The sequence below is a fragment of the Coturnix japonica genome, chromosome 6, assembly GCF_001577835.2.
Source record: "Coturnix japonica isolate 7356 chromosome 6, Coturnix japonica 2.1, whole genome shotgun sequence".
In the NCBI taxonomy this organism is placed as follows: domain Eukaryota; kingdom Metazoa; phylum Chordata; class Aves; order Galliformes; family Phasianidae; genus Coturnix; species Coturnix japonica.
The window spans coordinates 6,787,648-6,807,791 of NC_029521.1; the positions used below are offsets into that span (position 1 = coordinate 6,787,648).

General features: G+C 38.8%; 2 protein-coding genes across 8 annotated transcripts in view; both read left to right on the forward strand.

Annotated features, from left to right (window-relative positions):
• Positions 1-8,876, forward strand: part of CABCOCO1 (ciliary associated calcium binding coiled-coil 1) — a 124,166-nt gene extending 115,290 nt beyond the window's left edge. For both annotated transcript variants that reach the window (XM_015866235.2, XM_015866234.2), the window contains 3 exons: positions 6,055-6,171; positions 6,562-6,703; positions 8,794-8,876. In XM_015866235.2, the coding sequence (XP_015721721.1) occupies positions 6,055-6,171; positions 6,562-6,684 (240 nt within the window). In that variant the 3' untranslated portion in view covers positions 6,685-6,703; positions 8,794-8,876. The remainder of the gene's footprint in view (positions 1-6,054; positions 6,172-6,561; positions 6,704-8,793) is intronic.
• A 117-nt stretch (positions 8,877-8,993) lies between these two features.
• ARID5B (AT-rich interaction domain 5B) overlaps positions 8,994-20,144 on the forward strand; it is a 142,804-nt gene continuing 131,653 nt past the window's right edge. For 2 of the 6 annotated variants that reach the window (XM_015866225.2, XM_015866230.2), the window contains exons 1-4: positions 8,994-13,859; positions 14,425-14,490; positions 18,068-18,137; positions 19,874-19,926. The gene's annotated coding sequence lies outside the window, so the exon portion shown is untranslated. Of the gene's footprint in view, positions 13,860-14,424; positions 14,491-18,067; positions 18,138-18,198; positions 18,214-19,873; positions 19,927-20,144 lie in introns of those variants that run through there. The other 4 variants (XM_015866226.2, XM_015866228.2, XM_032445603.1 and 1 more) reach the window with 4 other exon arrangements.

The following is a 20,144-nucleotide window of genomic DNA, read 5'->3' on the forward strand; positions in this document are numbered from 1 at the left end:
ATATATATATGATTATTTTATTAAGGCTTTAGGTCTCCCCTGAATAAAGCAATACAGCCACAATGTGAGCTGGCTGCAGTTTCCTTGTTGGGTGCTCATGAAGTGGAAAGGTGGGGCTGGCACTGTTGAAGAGTCCTGGTGTAAGTACAAACTTTAGTCCTCTTTCAGGGACTAAAGGAAATCCTTCATACTTTCTCAAAATCTGTATGCGCTGCTTTCAAAGGGCTTTGTTAACCTCGGGCACTTAAAATGGTGAGCAAGATTCCCAAAAATCAGGGGACTTGCTTAAAAATAATTGTTCTTTGTTTCCTTTTGCTTACAGTCTAGTTTGTGAGCTTTCAAGATTTATGTTTTTCATCTTTCCTCTGTAACTGTAAAAGCTAGACACGAACTTTATTTTTAAATGAAAGTTGAGATTCTCTTGTAATCCCTTGACTCTAGGAGATTTGGCAACGCTAAACACAATCTGAATTTAGAGTGACCATTCCAAGGTGAATCATTTAGAGATGTGCCCTTAGTCTGAAAGCCAAGTGGGGATTTAAGGTTTTTTTTTTTTGTCTCTTATTTTGTCTTTCTAAATAATCTGCAAATTGGCAGTAATAATTGGAAGCTTAGTGAAAGCAGAAGTATATGATTCCAGCTCAGTAACATCAGGTTTTTTATGTGTGTTTGTTGTTGTTTTTTCTGGGACGTGAGGATATTCTTACAGAATGTAGTTAAGGGCATTCTGCATTAAGGTGTCTCTAGAGAGAGGGGGGCTTTGGTTGTTGTTGTCGAAGCACCCCTTTCTACTCAGTCAAGCATTACAGTTGGCAGCAGATCTTGGAGCAGCAAGAATATCCTTGTTGTTGCCCTCATACAGTTACTGAAAACAGTAAGAGGATATGTAAAAGCTTCAACTCTGATGAAAAATATTTATAACTATGACAGTGTGCTTCCTTACAATTATTTATGGGCAAAATGTAGAAAAGGAGGAACACAAGCTATAAATAATATTCCGTATGTAAACATAATGGCAGCAGCAAATTCCTTTTATTTAAAAATTAATATTGATGTTCATTAATATAAATTACCACATTTCAGATGGCTCTGATGTCCTTGAGGCCAGATGTCACCGACTGATTTACAGCTTCCTGGGGGGAGGCGTAGATCCTGTTTTGTCAATGTAGGCACCGAATTGCTTCACATAGCTATTTTGAACTAGATTAATTGCTGATGTATTGTCAGCAAAGTTGATTCACATCTCAGCTCAGAAATATGGAAAACTTTCTTTAAAATGTATTAACTTGAATTCTGAAATACAGGAAAAAGAGCATAAAGAATACCTTTGACTTACTGAACTTTCATTTCGCTTAAGGAACAGTGGTTAGAAAACTCCTGCCTAGGAACATGCACATGGACTTTCCATGTACATCATTGGCAACTGAGGAACATTCTTCAGAGGCCAAGTTTAGTCCCTCCTTAATCTTAACGCAGCTTTAAACATTAATACAAATGTGTGCAGTGAAGGCATTCAGAAGCCAGTTCTGCCACCTTAGTCACACTGCATGGATCATATATCTGGATTAAGTTTCTGCATGCCTCATAACATCCCTCAGTCCTTTGCATCTTGTACATAGTATTGTTACAAAACAGGACAGCAAATGTATTTGAAGAGCTGTCAGCAGCCTCCCAGAAACCTTGCCAGTGAGAACACTGTTGGGCGATGCCTTAGGAGGCTGGTAGAGTGGATTCAGTGTGTTTGCATATGTTGGAAGGCTAAAGAGAGGAAAAAACTTGGTTTGAATAAGGATCCGGCAGTGCTTCTCTGACCATTAGTTATTCATTCGATTTTAACCACGTGAAATACAGGCACCTAACAAACCATATCTTGTAAATGCCTTTTATTCCAGCAAGTGAAATTCAGAAGATTGGTGGGTAAGCAGCTGGGCATGCTTAGCATGAATGGCAAAGTAATGTCAACTCTATATTAAATATTTTGTTTCATAACAAATATCACATACGAAAAATCTGTGCAGGTCTCCGAAAGCGTGAGGCCCTGTGACATCCAGTCAGAAACTACACAGATGATATGAATATGGAGAATAACACACAAACACATTTTTAAATGCATCTGTCATCCAAAGAAAATCAAATCCATATCCCACCGAAGGACATTGAAAGGCTTTAGAAACGGTCCATGCTGAACTTGGAATATTTTTTCCAATCCTTATAAATAATTATTTTCTTATGTTTGGTAAGATTAGCTACAGAGAATTTGTGTTAAGTCTCTGTGGACAGGGGTATGGAATTTCAGATTATACCGAGCTGAAAAGGTGGTTTAAAAATGTCTCTGTGATACAAAAGCCTTGTATCAAAGAAGCAAATATGCCACCACCCCCATCTCTTTTCTCATTTAAGAAATAAATAAGCATACACTGTAAATTGTAATTTTCAGCAAGTATGTGAGCAAATCCATACTGACCTTGACCTCAGCTTTGCTAATTTTCAAACTCTGACATTTATTCCCTGAGTAGATTGGTTCCCTTCGTGCCACATGCATAAATACTGCAAACCTTTCCAATGTCTCGAATTAGAGTGTAAGTAAATAGCTGGTTTTAATCTACATAATATTTTGAGAGCAGACGTTCTGTGCTATGACTATTAAGATATACCCGGCAGCCATTTGTATAATACTAAAACCTCTTACATATATTATTAAAAGTAATGCTATCAGCCAGGGCTTGTTTTATGCCACAGAAACTTAAATAATAAAATACAGCGTGGATAAAATCTGCAATAATAGTAACTTAAGCAAAATTAATTCAAGTAACAGATAACATCTGGGGGAAAATGTAATGGTATATTGGTAAGTTATGCAAAGCTAATTTTATAATAACTACCACATCTGTGGAACTCATTTATTAGAATGCTTTACCAATCTTCTTTCCTGCCATTACCCTGTTTCAGAAATGTTCCTGTATGCAATTTTACTCGTTTCTCTGCCTACATTTGTAACAAGGTAATTTGCTAGCTCTCAGCAAAGAGAAAAGTCTGCAGGCTTATGTACTGCACAGCACAACACTGGGCTACTTTGGCCTTTTTAGTGCAAACTTTTCCTAGAAAGAATTCTGGGAAAGTATGGCGGCATGTGGGTGTAAGTGCAGAGCCGTGTTTGAAATCAGGCTGCAGCCCTCAGCTGGGACTGGGTGGGAAAGTAAGGGCAGCACTGAGCGATGATTCCCACATGAACCTCTCTGAGGCCGGAGCAGCCTCCAGCCTGTGTTAGCTGGGCTGGTTTGAAGGGCCTTCTGGCGCCCAAGGTATAGGTACTGTGCACCTGATACTGCATTTAACTCCTGCTCTTCTGAACCCTTTCAGAGCGTCCTTTTCTCTGCAGCTGCCACCAATGTGTCCCCTCCATTTGTGCGCTGCTTCACTGTCTCTTTCTGCCTGAGTTCTCTTGCAATGTGCCTGACAATATTGCCAATTAATCTGAAGGCGTTATCATCTTGCCAAACTGTTTCTCACAATTCAATAGTTATATTGATTCAAAAGGACACTCTGAGTAATACATCTTTGTCATAGTGAATAATGCTCAGATAATGACAAATCTTCAGGAATTAAAAAAAATGGAGTATGAATTTTTTAATGTAGGTCAGTGGAAGTAATTTGCCACAGATTTACTTAGACTTCAAAAATTAGCAACATTTTTTTTAAGGGCTGGCTTTAACTGTGTAAAACTTAGTGTGTCTCCCTCCTGGTTTTTAAATGGATTTGACTACAGCGCCATTGGTGCTATTAAACACAAGATTTTGTTCAAAGGAAATACAAAGACTTAATTGTATTTTTTAAAGGAAACTATTGCATCAGAAGGATTCATTTAAATACGTTGGTTGGCTTCAGGCTCTCACCGCAATTCATTTGTTCAGATTTTCCCCTGGACTTGTTAAGGACACAATGTATAGGAGGAACAATGCGGAATGGCATTTTTAGGTCACTATATTTTGGCTGTAAAATGTACTACTGCTCATAAACTTATTACTAAACAGAATATTTCATATTCTGCATTGCAGTTTCAGAGACTTCTGAGAAACTTTTGGGTGAATATTGAGACTATTATGGCTCATTAAAGAGCCTAGTTCTGCTGTAATTTAGTTATTTCTTAATGATCCAAGGGTTATTATTAGACATGGAACAGATGAGTAAAGAATGGCTCTCTTCAAAGGGATGCACTGAAGTAAGAATATTGTTCTAAAACTGCATCTCTGAAAATCCTGCCCATACTACAAAAATGTATTTGAATAGCTAGGAACTGGTTTTAAAAACCTCACCTAGTTGTTCTTTTCTTTTTTGTTTGTTTTTTTTGAGACCAAAGTGAATAAACTGAAAATGATTGGATCTAAATAGAGAAAATAGTAGAGGTGAACAGTTAGCTAAATGACCAAAAGAGGTAGTTATAAGGGAGCAGAAACTACTTGTGAATTCTCTTCCAATTTAGCAAATATTTTTGTGTGAGAAAATACAGGGTGAGAAATCAGAGAGTACTGCAATTGCTAAACCAAAAGAGCTCTGCTTTTAAAAAGCATTGGAATTTGAAAACAAAGCTTCTGGTTCAGTCTAGAAAGAACAGCATTCAGTTCAGCAAAAGGTTTTTCCATTTTGATGAGAAAACCTAAACTTTCTATTTCCTTTGTCAGTATTTAGACTCTAGCAGAGTGCTGTAAAATTTTAGGTCACAGGTGTTACTGGAAAGGATTGTTGGTCTCTATAAAATCTTGTCTTTTTCATCACTTAAGTTCTTCCTTCCTTCTGGGTTCTTAGAAATCTGGGATAGCTGTGCCTTTTTTGGGCTAGCTGATACATGGCAGGGAATCTTGAAGATAATGGCAGTGTCCAAAATCACCTCTGAAATGCTTTTAGGACTGTGAAATAAGTATTGAAGGCAATAAATTAAACCGATGAGGTCATCACTGTTTCTTTTTTTTTTTTCTTTTTTTTTCTTCTTTTTTTCTTTTATTTTGTCATAAAAATTACAGAATCTTTCATATATTTTAGCATGTGTAACCATAGCAGGTAACTGTAAATGAGCCAAACATCAATCTAGCTGTGATTTCTGAGGTATGAGGAAATTTAATTTATGGGAGCTGCAATTACCCTGATGTGAATTAATGCAGCTGACTTGCACCATGCAAGCAAAATCCTGTTTTGTAATAGCTGACTCAGAACTGGAACATCTGCCTGGTATTCTCAGTGGGCACTTCCCTTTGCAGAGGCCCAAAGCATACCATTAGTATACTATTTCTTAGTCATTGAAAACTGCCTTCTGTCACCCTGATTGACACGTCACACATTAAAAGAAAAAAATAAAAAACAGAAACACAAAACCTCAGCCCTTTAGAGGACTCGAGGCAGCATTCTACATCACTTGAGAGCCTGAATGAGGATGAAGGACAAGTACTCGATCCAGGTACTCCAGGAGAGAAAATGCCCTTTTCTTATCTGAGCATTCCTGGAGCAGCAGTTCACACAGCAGCAGAATACCAGTGAGGTGTTCCCTTGAGCACAGGAATGAGAAATGGGAGCAAGTTGATCTAGCAACAAAAATTGGACCGTCAGTGATTCTTAAATTACAGTCACATATTAAAATATTTGATGCAGTGTCACTACAACTTTACTGCAGCACACTCTTGTGACTGAATGTCTGGAGGGTTTTTTCTGAAGGTCAGAAGGGTCTTTGATTCCAAAAAGCAACAAGATCCCTGTTCATAAGTGAAATTTGCATTGTGAAGGCTGCAAATTACCAAAGCACTGTGTTTTCTAAATGTAATTATCCATATGAGTAAGAAGCTGTAGTGTTATGAAATTACGAAAATCATATGTTCTTTCCAAGTGTTATAAACAGGTTCTCTTGAGATGCAGCTAGAAATTAAAGTTGATCTATAATCATTTTTTGTATGCTTTCCAGTTCATAGCACCTGGAGAGTAACACACACACACAAAAAGATATTATTTTTGCAATTTGCCAAGCAATAAGTAAACTTTTGTTTATTTATTTTTTATATATTCTGGCAGTATATGGTTGAACTTGCCCCACGTGCAGTTACCTCCTTCCCTGCTCCACCTGAGGAAGGTGTATCTTCAGATTTCTATGCATCACTCTTAGCATTACCAGCAGATATGGAACGTAAGGTACGGAGTTTTGTTCCCTTTTTTCTTTTTTCCCCCAGCTATTATTCTGTGAATCTCCTACCACGATTCTTCCTTTTGGTGCCCAGCACTATTTTCTCCAGAATGCATTCACTTCTAAAATAAGTGCTTGAATGAAATTGCTTTTTATTACATTAACAAGTCAGCAGAGGAGCACGTTTATTTGAGTCAGCACCTCTGGGCTCTCACCCCATGCAGCTTCATAACCTCAGCATCTGCCTGGCCTGGGCGGTGAAACAGTGATGCTGGCTGTCAGTAAAGTTCTCAAAAGCAGGTTTTGTATATTGTTGCATGTCTTTGAGCTGACTCTGGTCCTGTAGAAAATGAGAGGATGTTCTAACTCATGTATTTCTTATGGTTGGTTATTGCTAGGGATCTGAACCAGAAAGTTTCCTCGGAGAGCCCAGCCCAAAGGCAGAGTCCTTCGAGGCAGGCGCTGTGGCTGGTTTCAGTCACGAAGATCAGAAGCCCACAGTCCTTCCAAATCCCAAATGAAATTATTGGCAACCTTGAGGTACTATTGCTAAAAAAGCTTTTCGCTAATTCTATGGTAATTAGCTAGCTCAGCTTTAATGAATATAAACTGTATTCATGCTAAAGCTGGCAAAAAGCACATCCATATGCCATAAGAATGTGAATTAGCCTCTATAAATAGCTCCTAGTTTAGTCAGCTTACATGTGATAAGATAAAAAATATTCAGTAATATAACAACATGTATCTTCAGCATCACCATGTGTTAAGAAACATGGGCCAAATCCTGCTCTGGGAGATGTCAATGATAAAATTCCTTTTCCAGAGTTCAGGATCAGCTGCTGGGATGGAGCATATGCAATATGTACTTAATATGTAAGTGGTTAGATGCATCTGTGTTACACATCCAGCAATCTGTATAAGAAGTAACACACTCCTGCCATTCTAGACCTCAGTTGGTTGGTGCATGTTGAAGAACAGTCTCAATGGAATGGATCAGGTTCCAGTATGTGGTTTGCAGACTCTGAGGAGTCTGTGACTTTCTTCTTTAGGGTTCATGAAAGGCAAGTAAGCTATTGTCAGTGGGCTTAAATTGTGGTAGGGTAACCTACTTTTCTGTATGGAGGCCTGTAAATTGAAACTTCTGTAAAGCCAGCAGAGGTAGACCATTGTTATTTTGTAAACTGCTCCCTCCAGCATATGAAATTACTGAAAGTAAACCAACTAGAATGTGGCAGACCATGGAAATGTTATGTGTGTTTATTTCAGCTACCAGGTGACGTTAAAGATTTTAAACTTCATGTGTATTTACAGTTTTAGATAGAGCACAATGAACACTGTAGGCTGTATTAAAAATATAATATTATCTGGACATAGTGCTTACATGGATTTATATGGATTATATATGAACTGGGAATATCAGTAGGAACAATGATACCATCATTAGATCTACCTACTTGATTTCACATTCACCTTCAGTGTGTCTTTATAAATGACAGAGAACCTAGCCAGTGTTGTATTATTCCTGTCCTAAGAACAAACGAAATGTGTGATTTTCATCTGACCTTGATTTCATTAACATCTCTGCTAAGAGCTTTTCTTCTTTACAATACCTGCAGAAATTAGATAAATGCATTCAAAAGTAATAGCAGAGATTTCCAGGATGAGCAAGGCAAAACATTCCTAGCGTGGCAAGTTACTGCAAGCTTTTCTGGGACAAATCCATTTACTGTATCAAAATCATATGAAACACATTGGGAATGTATATCTAGACTCAGGATCAGATTCTGTGTAGCATTTAAAGGACCTCTGAGCCATTTCCAGTTGTGTCAACAACTTTCACAATTCTTGGAAGGGCTATCTCATTTCACTCCCATTTCTCTTGTCTCTTTGCAGTGATGTATACTGAGACTGAAAAATACACATAAATTCCCCATAAAACTCCAATACTTGTGGTCTTTGTTCTAGTAATCCCACATTTCTAAATGCTATCAAATCAAGGACGGCTACACTTTATCATTTTATCCCTAAAAAGTCTTAGAACCTTTCTACCTTCCCCCGCAAATATTGCATTGCAAATTAAGCACTTAGGATCTATGGCAGTCCGGACTTCCAGAATATGATACACATTCATAATTGTGTTTGTAATTAAGAAAAACAAGCAGCAACACCGGAATGTGTTTTTTATTGTTCATTTTCAGTAATGCTTTCTAATTCCAGCAGTTTCAATAAAATGTATTACACTAGAGAACAAACATCTGCAGCAAAGGAAAACAGTGGAAACAACCAAATCCCAAAGAAATTTTTCTGATTTGGTGTTTATTGGTAAGGGCTGTCTGAGAATGCAGGCAAATTAGTCTATCTCCCAAGACATGGGTGTGTGAGAAATGGCTGTCCCAGATCGCTTCCTGTGCATGGCACACATACCATACTTTGGGGTGGCACATAGTAGTACGATAAAGTGTTATCACATAAGTACAGGCTGAAACACTGTTACGTCTGTAGAACACGAGGGTGGGTAGGATAATGTCAGTCTTACTGCACCGCACTGTGTCAAAACCACAAAGACAATGTGCAGCCAAAGATAGCTCCAGCGTAATCACTTTTTTTTTCTCTTCTGATTTTCTTTACAGGCAGACTTAAGAGAAAGGCAGTAAATGCAAGAAGCTAAAACTTTGAGGACAGAACAATTAAAAGATCTTAACTAGCCAATTGAGAAAGGTGATGTTTTTTTCGGAAACAGGTTTGGTGAGTGATGCGTCAAACATCATCACTTTGGTGCACAGGATGCTTCACTTAACTGCTATCTAGAAATAGTTTATTTCAGTTCCTCAAATTTACTCTGTTCTGCCAGTGTTGTTGTTGAGCTTAGACTTAAGTGGGAGGCTGTAAACAGAAGGATATGTGATTCAAGCATGTTGAATTTCAGTTTATTTCTGAAGGGAAGTCTTAATTTAAGAAAAAAAAAAAAAATATCTCACTGGTTTCATTTTCTTTCTTTCTTCCAGTTGTGAAATATTTAACAGTTTCTGCTTTTTCAGGATACTTGGCTAGCAGGAGAATACACACAGAGAAAACATCATTTGAGGTATTGCAGATACAAAAAGGAGAGAATTTAATTGATGTGTAACTAAACACTTTCCACTATGGTTATTCATCAGCAATATTTTTAATTTCATTTTAAATTACTTCCTAAGCTTTCAAACTCATTTAATATTTCATTATTTTTTGTTACTTGCACTACAGTAAAGTTGTGTAAAAAAGGAGCTGGCATTTTTACAGTTGTCCCACAAAGGCTGCCTTTTGATTTCCTTGGAATGCTTTCTGGAATGCATGTAACCTTTCATCTTAGAATGCATTTCCCACCCCTCTGTATGCTAACATGCTTCCAGACTTTCTCAGACACAGAAATGCTTTAAACACAAGAGGAATCTCACTGTAGCGTAAATGATATAAGTAGAACTGCTTTAATGTCTATGTTTCAAAATCACAGACTGTATAAAAATGTTATGTTACAAAACTCCGTGCCCCAGAAAGCATGCTGAATGCAAATCATGCTCTCACGTGGGAAGACTGGCCCACATGTCTAATGGAATATCTGAGAAATAGAATGTTGCATTAGTTATAATTTTATATTTGTTTCTCATTAAATCAAACCTTAGGTTTTATTCCACTTCATGCCCATTTTTAGGATGATAATGAAAAAAGGGTTGCAAGCCTGATCCATCCCAGGCAGAAAAACAAACCACCCTCAAATAGTGTACCTGGAGGCCTTGTTTGCTGCTGCCTGCCCTGCACAGCCAGGAGGGGGCATTGCCTGCACGTTGTTCGCCAGAAGGAGCTCCAACGCTCAGGGCAGAACCCGCTGGCTGCGTTTGGGTGCCAATAGCCTGGAAATAGTTCTTAGAGGACATGTCAGATGTGGGCGCTGAGCTCTTGTAAAGCAATTGTTTGAAATGTTCAGCGAGCAGAATATTGTGCTTGGTCTCATGCGTTGAGGAAAATCCTTCTATTGCTGTGTGATCAGAAGCGGGCTCGGTAACAATGAGCTTCAAGTTTTCTTCATTTTCCTATCCACCACAGGCCAGCACAGTAATACAGGCTTCCTTCCAGATACAAAAGCTCACTTCCCATTGGAACACTGAAGTAATTCATGAGGAATTACTGATATACCCTGTAAAAATCTTTATAAATATCTAAGATTCATTATTATGTTCTATGTTCCTTTATTGCTCTGCAATATATGTATATATATAATTTTCTGAAATCAAGATGTCCTTTATTTTGCTATGTAAATTAATTTCCCAGGGCATTATGCTCATACCACAGGTTTCCCTGGTTTTGAATTCAAAGGTAAGAACAGAGTTCCTGAAAAGTGCCATCTGTATGGAAGGGGAATTAATTATTTTTGTAAGTTTTTGCTGAAAATGTTGTTGGCAATTTAGCACTTCAGTCAAATTTGCAGACTGCAAAATTCTTTTTATATGGTGAAGCATAAAGGGACTAACGATGATCGTGTTAAGATCAACACTAAAGAAAAGGCTCTTGCCGGCATCTCTTCTTCCCTCTCCCAGATTTTGTAGAACTGGGAAATTCTGAAGTGCTTTGAAGATGAGAATTTGTATATAAACATCAAGTATTACTGCAGTGATTTGTTAGCATTCACTCTTAGTACATATGCATAACAGCTGACGTACTGCAGAAATCCAAAGTGGAGTTCAAATCCCACAAACTGTATTTGTAGCTCTCTTCCTGCTGAGCTAATGATATTTGTAGCGCTCTTCCTGCTGAAATAGTGCTACCAATAAAAACAGCCCCAGGGTTTTTTTTTGGGAATAGGAGGAGGGATGGTTGGAAGGCGAAGGTGAAGGCGGGGACATGATTAAAAGGTGGACATAACAGCTCTCTCAGCAGTCAGAGTACGTGCTGTGACACGGCATATGAACATCGGTTTGAAGAATCCTTTCATATCTTCAGAATGTTAATATGAAATGCAAAACGTCATGCTTTGGATAGATGGGTAGGAACAAAATGTTCAGATGCAATATGGTGCATTAAGTACAGTCTCCAGTCTGTATTCCTGGCTTTTCCATTGGTTTAAATCAGACTTGCTGTTTTTAAAGTCTCCCGTGTCATGTTGAGTTACTGCTATAGTCGTCTCTAAAAATAAGTATACTGTCATTTCTGGGACCTACCAAAAATTGAGGCTTTGGCATAATAATCTGCAATTTTTGTTGCACTGTTGATGTGACAGTGTTCTTTACCATATACATACCTAACGCAGTTCTTAACAGGTTCCCACCCTGCAAAGCCTTTAAATTAAATCAGGCAGATTTTGTAGAAAAGGTGTGTTACACTTCACCATATCTGCCAAATTAGTGGGGGTTTTCCAGGGGAAAGTGGGTAGAAGAAACACTACAGTTTTTCCTACGTGAGGTATAATATTGATGTTTTTAGCATCTGCATGGTAAAATTTTGGTCTCTGCAAGGATCTTGTAATGAGATAGTGAACAACCAGTAATTATCTAATAGTAAAAGAAAAGCTTTTCCAGCAGTACTTCCCTGCATTGCACTGGCAGAGGATGGAAGTTTTGAAAAGATGGAAAGCCATTATTCAAAGAAGAGGCTGGTGTGAAAAGAGATGTGAAAGGAGGCTAAAAGAGAAAACGTGTTTTTTTCACCTGTTCCACGGTATTTTGCCACAACTCAGCTCTCAAGCTTTTCTTCTCTTTCTCTGCACCAATACCTAATTTGAATTTTAAAATTACCACATTGTTTCCTTCCTAAAATTGTAACTGACATTCCTAGAAAATTTGCTTTCCCAGAAAAGCATTGTGCGTAGGCTGTAAATTCAGCTTTTCACAAGTGAGAAAAAGACATTTTCTTCAATAACCTACACTGCCAACATGACCACAAAATGTGTGCAGAGTCAGCATTTGTCCATTTAAATCAGACTTTTAAGCACATGATTCAGTTAACCACCAAAATGCATTTATGCAGGTGTGGGCATTGTACTTATTTGAAAGGATTTATTCAGTGAGTAGTGTATTATTTTCATTGAGGGATTTGGTTTTCAATTTATACTGCGTAACACAAAACTTCTTTGTATTATACACTAACATTGTGTGGTTTTGTTGGCTTTTGTTTTGTTGTGGTTTTTTGTCAGTGTTGTTGACTTTGTTTTGTTTCATTTCCCTCAGTGATATATTCTAACCTTTCTCAGTTCCTATTTCTGCCTCTTAATCCTATAAGGTGTTTGGACCCTCCCGATGAGGAATTCATAGAATCACAGAATGGCTTGGGTTGGAAGAGTCCTTAAAACTTATTTAGATCCAACCCCCTGCCATGGGCTGGTTGCCACCCAGGCTGTCCTGAGCCCCATCCTTCCTGGCCTTGAACAGCTCCAGTGATGGGGCATCCATAGCTTTTCTGGGCAACCTGTGCCAGTGCCATTCCTGTGATATCACTCTCATTCTGGTGAAATTTGCACAAGCCACTGCGAAAGAGTGTGCTCTGATGCTACTTCTGCTGTGTGGAGCCTCCATAGTGTAGGTTTGATCCCAGCCTGTCATCCAGAAAGTTCAGAAGAGTGTGGAAAGAAGGAGCTGCTCAAAAGAAAGGATGTGAATGTGGACTGTACCTTCTCCTCCTCTGATAGCTGCTGTTAATGGCAGTGTGGATATGACAGGTAAGCTTCAGCATGGCTTACATGTGTACTAAGACTCATAACGAATTCACAGTTAATGCATGTAGGTGTAGTGGTGTTTGAAGGGGGTGTTTATACTCTCATTAGCACTAATCAGTGTGATGTGCTATCCTGAGAGTGAAAGATACTGCAGGTAACTGGGCAATTCACCCTCTCCCCTTATTTTAGGATGGTGTTATAGCTGCCCCTGCCACAATGTGGTACCACATCATTCTCTGGCCTGCTGGTGTAGGGAGGGGTTGTGCTGAAGGTGAGATCACCTCCACCTCTCTGCCACAATTTCCAAGGAAGTGACAGCAATGACAAAACACTCAGGCAGCAGTGCTTGCCAGAAGCAACTCAGAACTGTATGTAACATTTCAACCCACTTTGTCATGGCACTTCAAGTGTGCAGAGCAAGCTTCAAACTCCAGCAGTTGGGGATTCAGATTACATGTTCACAAGGAGAGGAAAAAAAAGAAAGAAAAAGAAAGAATCAAAGGATAGTTGCAGTGACTCATATAATTGGGAGTCCCATTCAAATGCCGAGCATTAAACAGAAATTGGAATTAGTAATACTGCAGAAAGAACAGAATATAAAATATTTGCAGGGTGAAAACAGCTTGGCTTTTTACACAGCAGAATTAGTAGTAGCCTGCTGCTTTAAAGCCTGTACTGTCACTGACACAGCAAAGACAGCATTAAGTATGAGCTTTCTGGTTGCACAGAGTTCTGCAAGGTGGGATGGGGGAGCAAGAGGAGAGGCCTGTGTTCTGGCAGAACATAGAGGCTACTAGGGAGAATGGTCCATTGAAGTCATTCTCCTTAAATGAGTGTAGTACTTCTCTGCTCATGGAAAAGAAAAGGCTATTGGAGTTGTGTCGATGGGGGACGTTGGTGCAGATGATGATCCAGGGTGAGAAGTTCTGGAAGTGCTTTGAAGAATCCTCTGGATGAGCCAGTACCTGCAGTGACTGCACAGAAGGCCTCGAGGTTTTGTGTCCCTCCACTGAGGTTAGTATGTGAAAAAATCAGATTTGTAATTGAGCTCTATTCTGTCCCTATCTGAACAAGTATCATACAACTTTTTTCTTAAAATTTGAGCTTTTAAACTCCAGCCAAAGCAATTTTCATGTCTAAACAGTCTGCTTTTATGATTCCACTCATCATAGTTTAAGAATTGTCATGTTTGGAGAGAGCGGGATCCAAATCTCACAGGCTCCTTCCTTTCTCATTGTTTAGGAAAGATTAGTAGGGAAGGCTGTGGGAATGGGGCACCCTCAGAGTGAGGGACCCTGTCATTTCCTTCTATTGATCAGTGCTTCAGAAACTTGTGGAGCCAAAGCATGCATCCAGTCCAAACTGGTTTGAATCAAGTGACATTTTCTCCACTTGTCTGCCTAGTCTTTTTCTGAACCCAGTAGTACTCCTGGCCACCATACTATTCCATAGCAGCAGGTTCCATAATTTAATGTTTGCATTGAGTCACATGAGCCTTAATGGACTCAGGATGCTTGAGATTACTTGTCCCAGAGGCTGTCCAGTTCCTCAGTCTTATCTGTCCCTTGTCTGTGTGCAGGTGGTGAGGGAAGTGAGCCACAAATTTGCTGATGCTTTCTGAATCCAAGGAGCAGCCAAGATCCAGGTAAGAGTAAGTGTGCATTGCTCTCTGCCAGGATGAGCCTAAATTTCTGCCCTGGTACTTTTTGCATATCTTCATGTGCCATACCTAACCCAGATTATAATCTTCCTGAGCAGAGATGCGTCATTCAGTCTTTATCTGTGTGTGAATAGATACATGTGGCCCTACCTGAACAGAGAAATACAGAGAGAGGAAAAACCACTGTGTTTGGTCTGTCAGGCAGTCCTTGGATATGTTGCTACCCTAATCATCAAAGTCGCAAGTTCCCTTGGAGCATATAAGTCATGAATTACCATGCAGCTCCAAGGGGAAAATTTTGCCCTTTGATTGTTTTCCAAAGAAATGTTCTCAATTTCTTTTCTGCCAAATTCACATTACAGATCATACTAGCAAATTTTCCCAAGCCTTATTGACCTCCTCCCTCCTTCACAGTAGTAAAAGAAATTTCACTCATCACAGAGAGATATTGAAGATTGCTAAATTTTGCTGATTTAGGAACTGAGTGCATGAAACAAGCAGACAAAAATGTAGATATTGCCTTGCAGAATGCTCCTAGCTCTGCTGGTAAGAGAAGTAGAGTTTGTGATGTTTCTGCTGTTTCACAGTAGGTTAGTAACTCACCTACTAAGGTGTTATTAAATAGGAGGTCTGGGACATTGCTTTATCTCAAGGCCAGAACTGTTCCTACTGCACTGGGATTTGAGGAGGTCTTTTTGATGTTGTTGTTTTTTCCCCTCTTCCCTTCTATGAGTAAATCTGTGCTTGGTTTTACCAAATCAACATGAAAGTGATGCGTACTGTGCTGAGTTGAGCTGTGTCTTTTATTTGGATTGGAGTTGAGTTCTTGGTGTTCACTGCTCCTAAATCATTTGTAAGCAGCAGAGCGTGTCTGCCAAGTCTTTAGTCTGAGTAAGGATTTGGGGTTTGTTTTCTGAATGAGCAAGGTAATGCAAAGCAAGCTGTACCATACGTCCTTACATCACATTCGCAGTCATGTGTAATTGCCACGTGACAATTTTGACACTAGCACAATTTTTCACTTTGTATAAAAGCAGGGTTCAGTTTTTGTGTTATTTTTACTTTGAGATCATTCCACTTTTTTTTTTCTTCTTCTTCTTCTTTGAGACGTCACATTTCAATTTAACAAATTGCCAGTTCAGGCAGCTCCAGTGCCCCAGAAGTCATTTCCAATGATGTACTGTAAAAGCAGGACTTGACGACATTTCTTGACTACATTTCAAAGACCTACCTTTGGAATACAGGACTGCAGACAAGACTTTAGTTCTGCAGAGTGATACTCATTTGCCACCAAATACTTCTGCTTTTTTTTTTTTTTTCTTCTACCCCAATTTTTTGTGGTGCTGCCTGCACCCTCACTGTGTGGGACAGGCACGGGTGCTTCCACATGGCGGTGAACTCTCACATCCACAGGGGGATTTCTCTGTGTAAATACAGCAGTTTGAGCATGAGGCCATCGGTCTCAAAGCAGGAATGTGGATCTGTTTGCAGATCCTTGTGCTGTGCTCCTATCGGGTTAGACATGTATGTGTTTTACATTATTGAGAAACACTGTGATTTAGATGGATGCACATTAGTCCTCAGCTCTCTGTCAACAATCAAAAATAAGCTTTTGAATTTATTAGTTCGTTGTCTTACACCTATCTTAAATCATTATCATATAATAAGAACTCTCTATGGTGCACTGTCAATAAAACCTAATATTGAGAAGATTACTGATCATCTACTGCAAATGGAGAGCACTGTAAATGATTTAGAGAATACGTGTCAAACGTTAAAGCTATCTAATACCTCCTAAAGTAGGTTGATACTCATAAATCTAAGATAAACGACCTGTAAAACCACTTAAGAAGAAATAATACGCATTTAATCAGGCTCCCAAAGAAAAGGCTAGGTAGAAGAGAAATTCATAACTCAGTTCTAATTCAGTACATTGTTGATAGGAAATGCAAACCCACATTTGATAAGTAATTTTGGTTACCTAAAACTATAATTGTAATAGTACTAAATTATGATCTCATTGAAGAAAAAGAAAAGACCAAAGGGCATCTCTTTTATGGTTTAGTGAGCTCTCATTTTTCCAGATTCAGCACTGTGTCTATCAGATGGAGATAAAGGAGGTATTCATTAGAATTACCGTTTTGCTGGATCACAGACGGGGCGGTGTGCTGGATTGGTTTCTCTTGGTTTGGCTGTTCCTGCTCACAGGTAGCAGAAAGGAGAGGCTCGTTTAACACTTGTTCCTGGGAGGAGCGAGGTTTTTATTAGGGACAGGCTGCTTAAAATGATCATGGAACAAACTCCATGTTGTTGCATAGCTGAATTGTAACATATATAAACTTGGTATAGAGATTTCAGTGTATTTTCTGCACTTGAATCTTGAAAAAAAAATCTTTCCCTTTCTACTTTTTTTTTTTTCCTTCAGATCCCTGTGAAAGGTGAATAAGTGTAGGTAGTGGAAAAATTAGGTCATGATTTTCATTTCCAGAGTCCTGATACTTCAGTTCTCAGGCAGAAAAACTTCTATTTTGTTCAGTAGGTTTTTAAGTCCACTTGTTAATTCTTGTTCATCTTCTTGGCTTTATGACTGCTCAGAGCTCAGCATCACTGCCAGCATTTATTAGACTTTGACGCAGAGTTTTTCTTGAAGCAATTGCAATAGTATATTTAGCCATGGAGAAATCTTTTCAAAGAGAAGTGTGCTGTGACTCATGTGACTCTGCTGTTGCTCTGTTGACCCGAGCAGACTTACTCATCGTTTACATAGTGGCAGACAAGATTAGATCCTGGCTTGATGCCTTATTTTCTCTGATCCAGTAAATGTGCAACTTGAAAATGCCTTTTACTCCAATTCTCCTTTTTTTTTTTTCCCTTCTTTTTTTTTCTCTCCCTCTTTTTTTCTTATTTTTGGATAAAATAGATTTGCAACTTCTTTTTCCTTATGAAAAATAAGGACACACATACTACTTGCATTGAAATTAGTGAATGAAATGCTAATGTGTCTGATCCATTTATAACTCATACTGCAAAAATAACCAGGGGATAACGTGGTTGTAGCCAAACTGTGTTACTACCTGCTTTATTCTTGGTTGCTCTCTCAGAGGGGTAAACATACTCAGAGCCATTGCTATGCGGTGGCTGTAGTCACGCCATGTTGTACAGTGGTGTTTGAAATGGTTGTTTCTGTAATAGGAATGCAACCTTGGTAGTAAATTTCTGTTAGCTGTGAATTTTTGAGATATTGAAGTCTGTCTGAAAGAAAGCTTGTTGATTTACTTTCTGCTTTCCCTTCAGCTGGTATAAAGCTACAGTCGTTTCACTAAAATACCAGCTAAACTGAGCATACGTTCAAGAAAGAACATTTCAGAAATCTGTCAGTATTGAGAACGTTTCCCTTCCATTTCCTGAGAAAACCAGGGAATAATTGGTTTTGCTACTCTGAGGCAGGGCAGCTGTTGCGTGTATAAGTTGTGTGTGAGCTGTGTGTGCCGTGTTAGTTATTAGCTGAAAAAAATCAGAGGCAGCACCTGGACTGACTGTACCTGGTGTTTGGTTGTTACAGGATCACGGTGTCTGGCTGTCAGCTGGGAGCAGGGAGCATTCACACATGAACAAGTCTTCCTTGGAGAACTGTAAGCTGGAGCTTTCATCAGATACACGGTTTATGAAGGGGACAGTTGCTTGGAGATGGTCCAGCTTTATTTTGATGTCAGTGCTTTTAAAAGTCAATGATTTAGGTTGTTTATTTTTTAAACAAACACTGAGGGATGATAGAAGATGATGCCTGGTAACTATTATTTTGTGGTAGTCAACAAGATGAGGATAGCTCATACCGACTGGCAATGGAAGGCCTTTGGAATTTGATTAGGTATCAAAAGTTTGCATTGTAGAAGCTCAGTGGGCAGCTAAACGAGCAAACGGGACTGAAGGGCACATCTGTGACTTATGTTGGCTGTAGAACCTCCATTGAGAGTGGCCCCAGAAGGGCTGTCGTTGGCTGAGGACCTGCCCCCCTCCTCACCTGGGTTAAAGATGGGAGAGACCCCTGTTCCTCACTTTATAAGCACTCAAATCACTCACACACGCACGCATGCCTCTGTTATAATTAAATTAAAATCTCACTAATTTGGAGGCATACCTATCGCGTTCTCTTCTAGGAAGAAGCCATTATTTCTTCTTTTATTCTCTTTCACTTGAATCCCAAGCTATCAATGGCTTTCAAAGAAAAAGGAGTTTTTCTTTAGAAAAAAAAAGTCTATTCAAATTATTCATGATTTATATCAAGAAGGGACCTTTCCTCTTTCAACTAGCAAAAGAAGAGGGAGTTTGATCTTCCTCAAAATCATTTGAGAATCTTGTACATTTCTTTCCAGAGCGAAAACTTTCTTACAAAGCTTTGGATATTCAGCAGAATAATGACTATTACATAATTGAAGCTCGATACAATACCGTGGGGCTAATAAATGGTCTCCTGGTTCTATAGAAAATGTAACAAATCATAATAGCACTTATTGGGACTAGGCCAGGCACAAATGACAAAGCTGCTTTTGAAAGTGTGTTCTGGCCAGAAATACTCTTGGACCAAATTCATTCTCTTGACTGTCAGGGGTACATTTACTCCCTTTAATTTTCAGCCCAGATTTTATGTTGATCCTGCAACACTGAATAAAATCAAGCCCAACAGAGCTGCTACTGCAGCTGCTCCAGATGTAAACGCTAAGAAGGGCATTTAGGACAAGTCTGTTTCCCTGAATGTGTCATTTTGAAATTATTCAGATTATATGAAAAATGGCTTGATATTTCCTTGTTGTTCCTTTCTAATGGAAGAAAAGGATGCTACGCTATTAAGTGGTTTATTAATGTTTCTGATCACAGTTCTTCTGCTTAGAAAATAATTGTTCTATTGTGTGCTGTGAAGCTGCCTGTAAATAACTGGCAATGGCGTATGCTGCTTTGTGTGCTCCATGGAGAAAATATCAAATTCTATTGATTAATCAAAAAGAACTTTCTCCGATGGAAGGAAACCTTTACAAACTTGATTAAAAATATTGAATCAACCATGAACAATCAAAGTTCATAATCTGAACTTCTGCTCTACTTTCTTGCTTAACCTGGCTGCTGTGTAAACCTTCAAAAAGCTCACAGAGCAGAACATGAGATGTATTCTATAACAAAGAACAACAACACAACAGAACAGTGTATTCCAAAACCTCTGCCTTGATTGTCTCTTCTGTACTGTTGGAGCTCCATTCTTTTTATTGGAGTCACTCAGTGTTTCCACTGGAGAGGCTGGTAACAAGAATCAAGCCTCAGACTTTTTTTCAAATAGTAATCCAGAAGCATCCTCACATCCTCTTTCTTTTCACAGAGAGTTTTCCCCCTGTTCTGACTGGAGCTAAGAGGAAAACAGAACTCAAACAGGTGGGAATACCAGATCTTTATCTTGTTATCAACACAGAAATCATGGACTGTATTTGAAATATTATGTGTAAAGCCATTGTTCTATTCAAAGTGAGATTCGAGTGGAAGTTAGTGAAGAAAGTGTTTGTATTGAGCAGCAGGAAAAATGTAGTGTTATGTTTCCAGGTATTTTGATGGAAAGAAAAAAACAGAAGGGAAGAATAATGAAAAATATATAG